The following is a 16,489-nucleotide window of genomic DNA, read 5'->3' as shown; positions in this document are numbered from 1 at the left end:
TTCGGCGAGTGCGGCGGACAGGCCAACATGTTGGGCCTGGAATTGATTTGGCCCGCAGCCACTATTAACAGCAACAATGCCGCGGATTCATCTTTGGCCAGAGAGCCAAGCAAGTAACCCTAAAGCCGATTTCGTTGATCGCTGGCTGCAGGCGCAGTGGATGACATCAGGTGCAGCCACAGTGGGCACTGCATAAGGGAAACTACACTCAGCAAAACTTTCGAGCTGGAATTCTTTTATTTTATCTAACCCAATTTAAACATTAAATACTTATAAAAAAATGTTGGTTGAACTTTCAACTTAAAAAAAAACTTAAAAATTTTAATTTTTTATTTTATGAAAACAATCATTATTTATAGTACTTAAATTCGAAAATATAAATTTTTGTAAAAATATTTTAATACGCAGAATATTATACACATATTTTTTGAAAATAGCTATTCGAGATTTATAATTATTTTAATTATTGTTTTACAACAACGCACTTTTTTTTCTTTTTTGTAGTTTGTTGTTTCTGTGTAAATCAAGACAAAAGTTGTCAGAGTCATTTTAGTCTTTAAGGTACCCTTTGATAGGTGATTTCTTGACACAAATCGAATTAATAGAGATTTGTGTGACACCCCCGAATATTTCTTTTGGTGCAGACAACCGCATAAGCTCAACAGTGTGGTTTTGGCGAATTCCAGCGGACATTTTTGCTGAGCTAAAAAGACACAGACAACGAGGCATGTAACAACATAAACAACAGAATACTATTTGGCCTTTTGCACCTTTTTGGCATGAACAACTTTTGGTAGTGGGATGGCGGGAAGGAGGAGGAATCTCCCCGGGATGAGCTGTGTGCGCCGCGAGAGATCTTTATTTCGGGTCGAGGCGGCGGCCGATCGACCAAGACGACAACGCCCCGAAAGGCACAATTAAAATTTCACGCTTTCCATTCTGGACGTGAGAGGGGAGCGGGCCTGTGGCCAGCAGGACCAAAAAAAGCCACCACCTAGGAATCGAAAAGACAACAAAAAACACACATTGACCATTTTTGGGCTTACATTTTGGCCAGCGAACGAAAAGAGTGCGGCGGCATTTTCGCTTTGAGGCAAACCCAGGAGCAATCTTTCAGTGGCGGTGCACTTGAAACAAAGGTTGGCCCACAAACTTGGCAATTGTTAGCCTTGCAACAACCAAAAGTATTTGGCATCTCTATTAAACACAAGTTAATTAACTATCATAATAAAAAGTAGTAATCAAAATGCTTGCAGATAAAATTAAAATATACTAAACGCCATTTAAAACTATTTTAATTATAGTTACAAATAAAACAAAAAAATCATTGTAATAATATATTTATAACTGCGGTATGTTCAGAATTGCATTAAGCATTGTTATTTCATTTAACAATATCAATTTATTGTGTATAAAAAGTTTTTAAAACTTTAATACTACATTAATTTACTTATTTAATTTAAAATAGCTTAGTTCAATTAAAGGATTAATAACTTTTTTGCAGCTTGCAAGATGCTTCCAAAAGACGACAAGGTGGATCTTCAACATTATTTTCACAAAGCAAACACCCCTTTTAAAGCATAACCAATTTTTTTTATAAAAGTATACATTTGTATCCAATACAAGAATACTGCTACTGCTGCAGCTTAAGCTAGTTGTAAACTAATTTTTAAAATGTTTATATCAACATAACCCCCATAGTTGTGCTACAAAAACCGTTGGCAATCTGACAGAGTTGCCAGATTGGTGAAACTTTACCATGTACTTAGCTGCTAGGTGGCATTTGTTTTCTATTCAGCAGTATGGTAGCTCTGGTGTATTTCAGTAATGCACAACACTTAAAGGCACAGCTGATTGCGACAATCGATATTTACCACAATTTACGAAACATCGCGTATACGCACTTGTGTTTATTTGTTTGCATATTAAGCATACGTACAGTGGTGCAAACTGTAAGTTTAACAAAAACTATTTGCACTTTAGAAATCCTAAATAATAAAACACCTTACCAAATCATACACAAAACAGTGATTTTTAATGCAAATATATATTTTAATTCTTAAAAAAGTAGAGAACAAATATAATGCATTCAAAAAATATGTATTAAAATATTGTTGATATGTGAGGTTCTTAAATCATAATGCTTACATATTATTTTAAAAAGTTGAGTGACATAGAATATGTATTAACCACATTTAACAATGATTGGTTTTCTTTATTGAAATTTTTTTTTAGATATATAGTAGTTATAAAAATCTGATTCGCAAAAAGAGTGGGTTTAAATAAATAATCGATGCTTTGCCCTTTTGTAATTACGCATTTAGCCAGATTTATTTACCAACCGCACACAAAACAAAAAAAAACACAAACAAGATCAGAAGAGCATTTAAGAGCAATATGCTCTCTTAATGTATCACTCAATGCGGGAAAAAACGAAACCGCTGGATTTGGCAAACACCTTTTCAGTCCGCTGAGAACCTCCATTGAAATCGGTTGTGTGCTGCGCGCCAGTGAAAAATCCCCAAAGCAATATATTATCACCGCAAAAAGCGGCTACCCAAACAAAACAAAAACACAGAGCATTGCCAAATAAAAACAACAGAGACACAGACAAAATGGACAGACAAACCGTCAATTGAAAACAAATAGTACAATGAAGTTTTATTTTTGGATCAGTTGGACTCTCGGCAAGTAAAGGTAAAGCCAAATCAAGTCCAAATATATTCGTAATCTGCGTAGGCCAAGCGACCTAATTTCGACGCTAAGTATTTCCCCTGGCTTTATGCCTTTTTTTTTTGTTTTTTGCGATCTCGTTTTTTTTTTTTTTTTGCTGGCCAATATGAGCAATTTGTGCTGCAAGTGCGAAAGATGGAATTTCATTCGCTGCTTCCTTTTATGGTAAGAGTTGATAAACTGACAACTCTGAGGGTTCTGCGCATGAGCTTTAGCTTTAGCTTTAGCTGTGTGATATAACTGGCGAATCGGTCAAATGCACTTGCATAAATGCACGTGTCGGCGGATTTTTTGTCGCTTTTGCCGTTGTTATTTTTTGCCAAATAATGGAAAAATCTGATTTCCTTTGCGGCCGACGTCTGAACGCGTCGTTTACCTAACAGCTTTCCATTCTGACGCCCACGGGCAAATTTAATTACTATATGTCTGCATTTAGTTGCCCAGACCGATAGTTCATTCGCTTGCACCGAAGTACAGATATGAACAGCTCGATAGTGGTTGTAACTAAGTTTATTTAACTGCTGAAAATTCTTAACCCCTTCAGTTGACCTTAAAGATTTAATTTTTGGTACCTTATTATGTTAATTTTATTATTGATTTAATAAAATCAACAGTGAACACTTCTAGAATACACAAACAAACATGTTATTTAATTTAATTAATGCAATGATTCTCTTAACACTCAAAACAAAACCGCTTTCACATGAGCAAACAGTTTACAACATAGTAAAAACGAAAAGCATTGCGATAAAATCGCGTTAAATAAAAATATATTTCACAAGCGTTGTAAAGCGCTGAAACGCAGAAAGGCAAACTACACACCTGCCAATTCAGCATTATTATTTTGGCCCAAAATGTGTGCATCGGCTGGCGGCTCTCCATGTGCCTTTCCATGTTTCCTTGTGTGTGGTATCAAAAGTGAAGAGTTATCAGGCAATCAGTTTTGGCATATGTTATAACACACTTATCGTGCGAATCGAAGAAAATAACGCAGGTAGCGTGTTTGGGCGGTAATCAGAGTGTACTTGGCAACTTGGTTACAACTTCGGCTACAAGCCAAAAAAATCTCTGATAGAAATCATTTTGGCAGACAAATAGACCAGATTTCAAATGGAACGAGGTCGCTATTACTTTTGTCAAAAATACCAAGGTAAATAAGATAAGATAAAAGTGCATATCAGGGCCAAAACCACAAAGTGTCTGCGTGCAATTCATTTCGACTGCTGTCCAAATGCACTTTCAATTATTTAAAGAAGAATAAAACTATCACCTGTGTATGTTAAATATATCTAATTAGATTAGATAAGAGTGCATCTCCATGGCAAAAATTATTTAAGGGGATTCACGCCGTAAGCGAGTTCAGTTTGTTTAAGACCATTGTGCTCGTAAGTTATTCCGTAACGGAAGTATTATAAATTGCTTTTTTCCTGGAATTGCCAAATTAGGGAAACTATAAATAAAGGTGCATTTAAAGATAACTTATAAATAAATGAAGGTTCTTTAAATATACCTTATCAATATTGAAACAATTTCTACATTTTTTATTTATTTTTAACTTTCCAGAGATTTTGTGCGCCCCAACTAAACTGTGAAAAGGAAAACAGTTTCCCACAAGTTTAACAACAAATTAAAGATATATATACTCTGATATATATTTAATAAATTTTTGGACTTTGATCGAAGTGCTCACGTGAGATGGCCAAGTTAATATTATTGTTATTATGCTGCTCCCGTTGGATTCTCAACTCAAGTGGTGAGTAAATAGTGCCAAAATTAGTTCATTAATCGTGAATCACTCATCGGATAATTCAGATGTTTCGGATTTGTTTACTTTTAACCCTGTTCCCATACTTTCCATTAAAAAATTAAAACATGAAGCCTACGTCACAGCGACGGCATCATGGGTCTATATATATCGCGTAAATCTTTCCCATGACGTGTTGGAAACTATCTATAGCGTCGATTTTTGGCCATATGCCATGCGGATCTCCCCCTCTTCTTCATTCTCTGCATACCGATTTTTTGTTTTTCTTATTTCTTTATTTGTTGTTGTTTTTCTACCCAAAAGCACATGTTGCTGCGCCGATTTTGTTGTTTGTGGTTTGTGCTTTTGTTCTTTTCTGTTTTGTTTGTGAATTTCATTGATAATTCAAATGGCATCGTATCATCGGAGTGTTTGTGTTTTCGGTTGTATTTTTATACCCGTTACTCGTAGCGTAAAAAAGGCATGTTGTATTTGAAATAAATTATTTAATTATATAATATTAAACTCTAAATAGTATTTGTGATCAGAAGCATTAGCGGAATTATAACCTTGAAAGTAAAGATTTGTGGGTTTATTAACAGATATCACAAAGTCGGGCAAATATAACGTTCTCTTTTGTTTTTTTATTTGATTTCGTGTTTTTGGGGCATTTCTCAATATATTGTTTATTTTCATTCGATTCGTTTTTGTTTGGCTTTCGCTGGCGTATGTTTTTCTATGAACCAAACTGACCTTGATAGTGGATCTCGAAGGGCATGGACAAGCTTTTGTTTAAATTAACTACCTGAAGTGCGTCACAAAATCTTTGTGGGGGAATCCAAAATGTGAAAATGTTTTGACCCCCGATAAATAAAGATTAAATTCCGCCATATGTAGAGTTAATATAAACAAAGGAGTTTAAAGGAAAAACAAGAATTTACCTTTTAAAGCAATTAATGAACTGCTTTACTTTGCCTAAGACAACGATTTTCGTATTGTATCCAATTTTGAAAACATTGTTCGTTATCTACAATTAGGGAATTTCCGATTCCCAACACATATCTTTTAATAAACCAACTTTTGACAATTATTTTTTACAAGTGCACATTGATCGTTATAAACCGTATAAATATCAATAATAAATGGACATGGTGAGATTACTTTTTGCAAATAGAATTCTGCAAATACGCAAAAGCAAAAGATAACATATCGCCCGAACCAAAATAATTTCTAAGTGAGGCCCAACATTTTTTCCTTTGGCTGTTGACTTTGTGATTAATGCTGAAAATAGTTCAAATGCATTTTCCGCTTATTCATCCGATATATAGCGATTCCCCGATCCCCCGATCCACCGTAGATATCTGCGGAAACATGTGTTGATCTACAAAAACTAATGAACTTAACCTTGAGTTTGGAGTGGAGTCTTGATTTTTATGGAAAGGCCAGGAGTGTGTGGAATTCCATCTTAATCTGCGGCGTTCTTATCGAAGCGGTGCGAATGGGTGACAAACGACAGATAGTCTGTTATACAGCGTGTTTGTTACGTATATAAGGTTGATAAACACACAGTCTTGTACAGTCCAACTGGCAGTTGTTGTTGCCGTGTTTGCCCAACAAATTCCAACCAGATGAATACGATAAGTGAACTTAGAACGGCCAAAACAAAGGAATATAGCCACTGGGTTTCAGCCGCTTTTCACCCACTCGCTGGCGGGGCAATAAAGAAAAATAACTTTCCACGGCTGGCCAGCCACCCGGAATAGTTTTCCATTACCTGATGAAATTATAATCTGATATTCGTGCAAGGAATTTCTACGGAAAGGTTGCCTTGTAGATTGAGTTATTATAGTTAAGTGGATTTGTTTTCTACAAGATTTAGTTAAGTAAAAAAAAAGGAATAAAATATTGAATAAAGTAAATATAATTCCTTGAAATTAAAAATCACAAATAGTGCATTCTAACAAAACCTTAAATTCAGAATTCATTTCCCCTTTTCATAAACTTTTTTCCATTGAAGAATTTGTTCTGAGTGCATTGACTTTTCGGCTAACCTCTCAGAAAAATGCTTGCTGACTAACCCGCTAAGTGAGCCATTTAGACCTGACTCCCCTCATTCAGTTACTAGGGGTGGCTGTTATATTTTGGCCTAGAATTCCCCGACCTAAATGGCTTTTGGGTTATGTCACCGTACTCCCACCACTCCAGACTTTGTTGTGGCAAATGCAAATGCGAATGGATATGGAAATGGGACAGGGAAATGACTGACCCAAAACACTTTCTTTTTTATTTTATGGCTGGCCTTGACGAAGGTTTTCCTTCTGACTAAGTCAATACAAATTTGACTAGAGTTTCTTTCGATGGTGAAAATATTGATGACGAATTCGGACGTCAATAAATGATAAGTAGACTTTGCTCACTTGACTTTTCGCGGTGCGAGAAGGAATTCACCAGGGGCAATTCTCAAAAGAAAGAATTGGGAATGCGAACGAGATTCTGTGGCCATGACATTGCAGACTTTCGGGCAAAAGGCGGGTGTTTTTATTTTTTCTTTCTTTTTCACTTGGCTCTCGATAAACGCTGTTCTATTTATGCTCTGCTAAATATCTTTTGTGGGCAGACTCACGTCATTTCTTAATTTGATTGGCCGGCACTCGAAAAGGGGCCTGAGCTCTCTTAATCTATTATTTTCTGCACTCGCATTATCAGCAAGTCAGTCTGTTTATAATATACAAAAGAGTTTGCGAATTGGATTGTTCACACTCTGTAATCTTTTGCTATTTTGTTTATTTGTTTTTTTCTTTTCATTTAAATAAGTAGGAGGTTATTTACACTTATTTCTTATCTACTTGGAATGCAGCTAGCTAATAAACCAGGGTAAAAAATTAACTACTTTTGTATTGGGATTTCTAAATCTTTAAATTATGGTTTTACCCAATCGGTATTTATGTATTTTTAATTATCAATGAAGTGCAGAATTCAGTAAGTCCCTCGAAACTGTGTTCAACCATATTTACATATGTATTTATTTTATCTGATTTCAACTACAAGCTAAATCTCATAAATTATGGATAGTTTAATTAACAGTGAAGTGCAGAAATCAGTCAACCAGTTTGATGCCAAATTCCACACTCGTGAATCATCGAGTTATTTGGAAATGTGGAGCAAAAAAAAATTTGAAAGTCATGGATGGCAGTGAAATTTTTTCGGGGGAAACAACATCGTATCGTAGGGTTCAATGATAAATATAGATATTCCTTTTTGATATCCACAAGGCATATCCACCTTAAAGCGAATGGCCCAGATAGGCGTCTAATCTGAATTTGTAGCAGGCATAAATCCCATGCCAAAGTTATTAGTCATTGCCGCCGACTATTAGTCATGGAAACGCATAAATATAGTAAAGTATTTGCCCCTGGTTAATGTACTTTTCGGTGTGCTTTATTTGAAATATTTCTCTCTTTACGATCGTCTCATCACCTCGGCATCCACGCTGGCTTTGATCAGGCCAATGTTCCTGCTCAGCTGGAAGACCAATTTCGTGTTGAACTTCATGTCTGGCATTAAGGCCGGAAAGTGATCCGGATTGAGGGCGAAACGCGTGGACGTATAGTTGACATTCTGCGGATGGAGAGACCAGAACCAGAGAACCTGTTAGCGAATGAAAATGATATTTTTCGAAGCGATTTGGGTTTCATTCAGACTTTCGTTTCGTTTCGTCGGAATCGTCGCTCTGGTTTTTCCTTCAATGCGCAATTAATTTTGTTTATGCATACCATTTGTTTATTTTCCCGTTTTTTAATGATAGCGGTGTATTTTTGAACAATCGTATAGATAGCTCTGTTTATTTGCGAGAACATTTGACTAATTTGTTGCTCTATTTACGCGCAGCTCGTAAAGATAAAGATTACGGGAAATTTTCATCAGATTTTGACTTTGAGTAGGTCAGAAATTGTTTGGCTGCTAAGTATTCAATGTGTAATCAGGTGCTTCAGTTTTTTTGGGTTTGACTGTTTTCTTTTTAAGTTAGGAAAAATAAACTAAGTAAAAAAAGTATAAAGAACATTATAATTGTATTTGCTCAAGTGTTTTTTTATAGTCTGATAAAATTGAACCATGAAATCATATAAATATTGACACATTTAATTTATTTCCGTATTAATAAAACAAATTTAACATGTTTTTAGCATGTTGAGCCATTTATTTGAATTGAACCTTAAAAAAGACACAATTAAATCGTTACATTTGTGAACATATTATTGTTTAAGGTCAGAAAAACCAGTTTAAGTTAAGTAAAAACACAAGTCATGAACAGATTGCGTTTGAAATGCATCGCCCAAAAATCGCTTTTCTGGAAACAATCACAAATTTGCATACTGCAATGCTACGTGATTTGATTTACCAATTATGATGGATTGATATATGTAAGAGATTCGAGGAATATATGAACTTACCGCCAATAGGGGACAGGCATCTGGATAGTTCCCCGATTGCAGTAGCTTCTTGAGAACGGCATTCAGAATTCTGTTCGTGCTCTGAAACCCAATTAGGTGACAGCCATCCACACGAATTTTTAGGACATGCTGGAGAAGTCGATCCTTCCTGTTGGCGATCTGACCCACACTCAGTTCCACCCACATCTTGTGGACAGGACGACGCAGCAGGAGCAGGGTGTTCAGGAAATTTCCCCGCCTCTTCGGCATTTCCACAATTTCGCATTTGAAGATTTCCGCCGTTGCGGGATCAACGACCGAACAGTTGATGTCCCGCCAGCGAATCTCGAAATCGCGCTACAAGTGGGTGAGCCCATTAAATAAATGCGCATCATATGCTGAATTTATAAACCTATGGTCTTAGTCACGGTAGCTACTTTCAGAAGAGAATAGCGAAAATTGCATCTCATTCTCTTTGTTTGAGCATTTTTATATTTAAGTGCATCTTTCGGTTCTTGGGAAACAACTTATTAAAAGTTGGATATATCCTCTTTTGACAAATTTATTTTGGCAGGAGGTTTATTAGAATTAAATTTTGTTTTCGAATGTGTTTGCTTGAGGCTTGTGCTAATTAATGACTAATTAAAACGTCACGTACAAGCCAAAAGACATTGTAAATAAAATATGGTCAGTGGTAAACAAAATGTTGAATATATGATAAAATATAATGTGCACACAATTCTTTTTTCTGTCACGCTGTTCTTACAAAGTTGAATGGGTTATTTAATAATTTATGTATTGAAAATAATTTTTAAATAATTATGTTTAGGAGGTATTGTACATACGGTTGCCAATGATGGCTGCCATAGAACAGGCAGTACAGCAGTACAGCATAATAATCCCAGCAGAATGGCGTCAGTCATCGTACTAACGATGCCCATTGAAAGACAACACATTGCGGCCCCAGTGCAGTAATTATTAAAAAATAATTATTATTATTTTGTGTACACAACATATAAATTGAATATCGGCGCACATCTGTTTGCCTGCTCTCGTTTCTCCTTTTTGATTTTTTTTTTATTTTTGGATAGCGAGGGGATCGGAAATACGGGGTGGTTGTCATTAATCAGGCATTTTACGCCGTGCCGTATAATTTAATTGTAATTGTGCAATTTGTACAAAATAATGCGAAATAATCACCGGGGGACACCCATCCCACCATCGAAATTCATGGCTTTTTTTTATTTTTATTTTTGCATATGAAATAATTCGCGATGTCGTGTTGCGGTTATATTGCCACATTTGCTTGTTTGCCAGAAAGAGAAACGCGAATTTGATTATTTTAGAATATTTATTGAATTGCTAACACGTATATGGATTATTTCAGCTAATGTCCAAGTGATGTATATGATTGTTAAAGAAATATGCATTTATAATTGCTTGTGGTTGTATTGTTTGATTTTTGAAATTCCCGAAATTCTTTCCTTTGCTTTATTTGCATAAATATTCTTTTAAGTCGCAGTCTCTATTATAATAGCTCTAACTAATTAGTTAATAACCTTCGATATACGTAGAAGAGAAGCCAAATGAATCGAGTAGCGACACGCATTAGTTAATTTTCTGTGCCATTTGCAGCGCTTACCTTTCGCATATGGCTGACTTCAGTTTGCACTTATAATTAATGATGTGCGCTCGAATATATATTTGCCGAGTGTGTATGGTAGCCCCTCTACTATAATTGATCTATAATTAAGATAAGGTTTACTACGCCTGTCGCCGCCGGCTTAAACGGGGCCAAAAAAAAAGTAAAAAATAGAAAGCGTTGAGCGTACGAAAATGTTTTGTTTACGCAATTCTAACGAATTAGTTGGCCACTTATAGACTCTGCTCTCCAGCTGTTGCTCAGTTGGTAATATCAAAAGGTATGGTAGGAAGTATTGGCAAAAGGAGAAGGAACGTTAATGTGGCCGGCCGGCTAATAGCTAATGGCTAATGGGTAATGCCAACCGTGAAGCGAACTGAACAATCGGTGAACTCTCTTAATTGGTAGCCATGCGGAAGGCAACCAAATCTGGAGTGACGAACGATTATTTGCTCTACATGCTGGCGATTAAAATAAATCGCATAAATTACGCTTACTTAGGACGTGTGAGTGAGGTCCGCAGAAAAGATTGATTACTTCTGTTCTGTTAGAATGGAACAAATTCACAAAATACTATATATGTAGTACGTACTGATTACCGCAGGTCTGATGTCACATTTTTCGGCATGCTACACTTGGATTATATCGCCGTTTAATTTGCGTGTGATTAAATCACATCTGTCATAGTTTATTTTAATTTTGAAAGCTGTTGTTTACGATCGCCGAACTCAATGGGAGTGCTCACCATACAGTTCAGTTAATAAAATAATCAACACTAGAGTAAGCTGTATTTAAATGGGAATTATTTTAGTTAATTCATCATGCATGGTTGGTTGACTCTATTTAATTGGAAATGATGATAGGTGTATCCACATTTATTAAACTAATTTGGTCTCTTAAATATACATTAATCATTTTTACAAGTTATGTATTTATAATTAATAAAATTAAAGGGATTTTTATTTATTTAATCATACTTCAAAGTTTAGTTAACCTTTCACCTTCTTATTCCAGATTAAGTCACTACTTTTCTATGACTCATCTCCTTTTAAATCACTGTGATTCATCGCTTGTAAATCACTGTTTAACTAATAGTTGTCTTCCTGGTTTTCGGGTCACTAAAGTCACCGTTTTATGACCGCCTTAATGACCGAAAGTTCGCTTAAAATGTCATAAAATGTACAAAAATATGATAATTCCCGACAGAAAATTAGATTCGCCATCAGCAAATTATCAAAGAGACACTTTTTCAATGTTCACGGTGATTGACGTGAATGGGCAAAGCAGAAATAAGCAGCCAAATGGCAAAAGTAAATAGTTTCTCGTTTTGTTTTCGGCTTGAAGCGAACTTGAACGGTCTCTAATTACTCCATCAACTATTTGGCCGTTTTGTCGCTTGTAACGGCTAACATCTTGGGGAACTTACTATATGGTATATACACCCCTTCCCTCCTCCCAAAAAGACGACCTTTTAGATAGTAGTTAAAAGTAGACGTCGACCTCCTCCCCTTGATTTTTGCTTTTGTTTTTGTTTTTAGTATTTTGTCGTGTAATGTTCGTTTTGTTTGGTTTAAGTAACTTTGCATGTCAACTAGCGTGTCAGGAGGGGAAAAATAAATGCGAAACAAAAATAAGCGACTGCTAATTGTGCTGGAATTTATTTTCGTCGTATCTGTATCTGGTTTTTGTGAGCTGCTCCTCGGCTCCTCACTGACTGAATTGCATTTTTGCATGCCGGCCTTCGGCTGTAGATCAATCAAAGAGAAATATGGATCGCCTCGTTCGCAGCTTCAAAGTATCCGTATCTCGGCATCTCAGTGTCCGTGTATTCGTATCTGTATCTGTGTATCTGTGTTTATCTGCAGCTGTATGGGTGGCCAGACCGGTGACGTAAGTGGGCAGTAGCACTTCTGCCGGTGCTCCCCTATACTCGCACTCGTACAATCATCATAATCGCAACCATAATGATCATCGACGGTCGCCAGAGATCTCCGCTAATGAGCCCCGACCCATTTATAAGGCGGATATGTGCTTAGGTAATTTGCATTGAATTTTTGTAACCTTTGGAACTTGAAAACCCCCCATTCCCCTCCCCCATTCCAACGCCCCACCACCGTCTCATGTCTCTTTTTTATATTCCCGTTTTATTTATTTTCTGCTGACCCAAAGGCGATAAAAAATTACCACTATCCGTTTGGGTCAATAAACCCGCAGTGCAAAACGAAAAAAAAAAAACTGAATTATAACAAATAAATGAATAACGAGAGAAAAGATAGCAATATACCTTGCACACTGGCATTTTATTGTCGAGCGAAGCATTTAATTATAAACGTTTATGTTTCAGTAAAAAACCCATTTCTCCAGAAACTAGATTCAGAATGAAATTGTTTTTCGGTTGTAGACCAGGTTTTGTTGTTTCGGTTAAATGGTGTAAAGTTATTACAAGGAAAAACGAAGAGAACGATCTAGTTATAAAACTATGTATTAAAAATATTAAAATTAGTAAAGAAGGTATTCATCCAAAGGATCATGTAATCTTCACTTTTGCTTATGAACTAAGACGTACTTTCTGTTGATAAATAGTTTTCAAAAATATACTATGAAAATATTATGATCTCTTCTTGTTTGTCAACAACGCTGGATACTTATAAATAGACGACAAACAAGTAAAGAGATGTCAAGGTATTCCAAAAATTTTTATTGATCCCAGCACGCAGAGTTCCCTGACATTTTCAGCGCCCTTCTATGCGCTTCTCAGAGAATCGAGTATTGTCACGCACACATGACCATACACATGAATAATTGCCCCGTCTGCTGGCTGTCATATAGAAAGATCGCTCCGACCTGATAGCCAAAGAATAAAGCCACAACAACGAAAGCAACAACTTATATCTATTTTAAATTACGTTCAATTAAATGCGCTTCACCTACAAAGTCTGCGACAGTGACGTCAATATCGAAAATAATTGATAACCTTCGATCACGATCGGGAAGAGTTTGTAACGAGTTCTGATGCGACGCATATTTGTAACAAAACTTTACCACGCTAAATTAATAACACAACACCACCAGCACAATTGGGTCTATATTGACTCAATGAAACGATCGATCCAATATAAGGCAGGGCTCCAAATCTTTTGGGCTTTTTGTTTGGCCGTGCAATTGTATAGATAGCTTTTCGTCTTCGCACTGTTATTGTACTTTGCCATTCCCATTTTTATCGCTCTGGCGCCTTCTTCCCCCTTTTATACATAATTCAATGATAAAATGTCAAAAATCAATAACAATAAATAAATGATAAACGAGAGTGTGACTCCCAGTACTTTGTATTCAGGCAAATACCAAATTTCATTCTGTTTGTTTTGATTGTGCTTCAGCTTTCTTTTGAGAAATTTCCTAAGAGTGTGCCTAATCAAATTGCCATTTTTATAAATTTACCTCTAGATTTATTGAATAAATCAGGGGCTATATGGTTAGCGGTGTGGAATGCGATTTTCAAGATCGATCGATATGCTAATATTGAGCTTGAAGGGCATTTAAATCAGATCGGAATTTGTAGGGTCTCCGTGGAGTATCGAATTTCTGTTCTGTGAAGAACATTGTTGATATTAATGCTAATTCATCGATTTACAATTTCAATATTTGATCGTCTTGTGTGGTAAAAATAGGCTTGTAATTCAAAGGGAGACACTTAAATGTAAATGGGAATTTATGGAGCTTTTAATATTTAAAATTAAAGTAGAAATTTTAAACCCCTCTCTTATTTTAGAATTGCCATAGCTCATCTTCTACTTCTTAAGATATAAATGTATCTCTTTATACTTCGTTTATTCCCAATTAAAATATAATATTTTCTTTATTTTTAGCTCTACCCATTATCGATCCTGATGAACAGAATGAAGCTCTGGTTGAGCTGTGTCCACCGGACAGTCACCGGGATTTCCTGGGAGATTTCCTGGGAGATTGCCAGTGTCTGCCTTGCGAGAAGGATTTCCCTGTTTGCGACAAAGTCTTGGTGGAGGTGGACAAGGGAAATGGACTGCCCGGAAGCTGTTGTCCTCGATACGAATGTCGAGATGTAGAACCCATCTGCGATGATGCAAAAATGAGGTTCTATAAAAACAAGTGCACCGTGTGCGATCCGTGCGAACCTCATATTGTGCAATGCAAGGAAATCTGTCAATTGGAGGAACACTTAACCAATTGTTTAACCGATGATGGAGATTTCAAAGAACTTTACGAAGTCTGGACCGAGAATAATGGATGCAAAACGTGCACTTGTCTGGGTGATAATGATACATCCTGTCAAACGCATCAATGCGCTCAAGTTTCGTGCACCAATCCCATTTCGGTGGAGGGTCAATGCTGTTTAATTTGCCCGGAGGAACTGGATGAGAATGGCTTTTATTATGGCCACTTGCCGATGGGTGGCACCACCAAGGGTCCTCAAATTATGGAGGGAGATTCAAGTGCCGAGGAGGAAACTACAGCAACAGAAAATACGACTCTCATTTCGACTACGAGCGAAACCTCCACTGCATCCACTGAAAGTTCCACATCCACTTCGGTTTCAAGCGATTTATCCAGTAAAGCTACTAACTCTACTTCATCAGTGGAGGTTTCCTCGCCAATTCCGGCTACAACGGAATCCTCAAGTTCAGCTAAGACGAATGTGGAATCCACTACTGAACCTGTCGTAATAATAGTTACTTCGGAATCGCCGGATCTCAAAGATCTCACAGAAATCGATGTGGAAACTTCAAGTTCCGATTCTACAATAGAAACTACAACAAATCTAACCACAACCAACGAATCAGATTCAGAAACTACCACAGATTCAAGCACACCAATCGAACCCGTAACTTCCACAGAGGATCATATTACCGAAACTGATTTTATTTCTGAGACCACCAATGACAAAAAGATTGAGAAACCCACTGAGGACGAGCGAAATGCAGTGAACTATTCAGTGGTAACCGATTATCCGATTACCCATCAGCCAGCCGCTGTTGCTCCCGAATCCACCAGCCAGGTCAAGGATCTCGACGATAGCGAAGACCTCTACAACAAATCTGCCTTCAAAAATGATATAGAAGTGCCGCAGGAACAAATCAAAACCGATTTCACCTGGGTTTACTTACTGTCTGGATGTATCCTAGTGTTTGTTTTCTTTTTAATTATCTGGGCATATAGGAACTATTTCGAGAGCAAAAAAATCAAATACGACGCGGACTCCACAACCACTGTAACCAAACAGCCCCGTGAGAGTGTTGCACTCCTCAATCCGGTTCGAAAGTGAAATGATACGAGTGAAAACGAAGCATTAGTTGTGATTCCTGCACAGAGAAAATCATAGTATCAGTTTCAGGTTGCCATCTCAGTTTATCATAATATTTAAAAAACAAACGAAAACAAAATCATAACATTTTTGACATGCCACAGATAGAAACTATTTGAATACAAAAAGATATTTTTTCTCTGTGTGATTTCCACCCTCCCGCAGACTGATTTTTGATCTTGAAATGCTTTCGCCTAGCTTCAGCTAGGGAAAATTATACCAAAATAGTGGAAGAAGTCTGCATGTTAATAATACTTAGTAAAAAGAAAACTAAATTCGGTGTCAGTCAAGAGAGCAGAGTCAATTGATATCACAGAATTTAGGGACAATCCACAGACATTGAATGAAGCCGAGCCGATCGATCAATGACGACCCTTGCTAGCTATTTAGATTTACGTTATGCTCAAATCATTAAGTAAGGCGATTAGGTCAAGCGTTAAGACAAACTACGTTAATGTGATAGTTTTAAATAGCTAAAGTGAGTAAATCATTTTAGGAACACAAATGTTAATGTAATTGGAAAGTATTAGTAGGAAACTCTTTAGTTTGATTGTAAATTATGATTACCGATTACCGTACGACCAGGATTTTAGCATTAGAGT

At 36.6% G+C, this 16,489-nt stretch overlaps 2 protein-coding genes across 2 annotated transcripts; one reads left to right on the top strand and one right to left on the bottom strand.

The window, feature by feature from the left end:
* Positions 1-2,479: 2,479 nt before the first annotated feature.
* On the top strand, positions 2,480-16,450 carry LOC108100675. Its single transcript, XM_017204691.2, has 3 exons — positions 2,480-2,697; positions 4,297-4,486; positions 14,416-16,450. The coding sequence occupies exons 2-3, from the start codon at positions 4,429-4,431 to the stop codon at positions 15,846-15,848; spliced, it is 1,491 nt and encodes a 496-aa protein (XP_017060180.1). The 5' UTR covers positions 2,480-2,697; positions 4,297-4,428; the 3' UTR covers positions 15,849-16,450.
* LOC108100679 lies at positions 7,900-9,830 on the bottom strand. The gene is made up of 3 exons (XM_017204693.2): positions 9,753-9,830; positions 8,929-9,264; positions 7,900-8,095 (listed from the first exon to the last, which is right to left on the bottom strand). The coding sequence occupies exons 1-3, from the start codon at positions 9,828-9,830 to the stop codon at positions 7,937-7,939; spliced, it is 573 nt and encodes a 190-aa protein (XP_017060182.1). The 3' UTR covers positions 7,900-7,936.
* Positions 16,451-16,489: the final 39 nt, after the last annotated feature.

The sequence above is a fragment of the Drosophila ficusphila genome, unplaced genomic scaffold (genome assembly GCF_018152265.1).
Source record: "Drosophila ficusphila isolate 14025-0441.05 unplaced genomic scaffold, ASM1815226v1 contig_286, whole genome shotgun sequence".
Taxonomy (NCBI): Eukaryota; Metazoa; Arthropoda; class Insecta; order Diptera; family Drosophilidae; genus Drosophila; species Drosophila ficusphila.
Note: the sequence above shows the minus strand (reverse complement) of the source record. Positions and strands in the feature narration are given on the sequence as shown.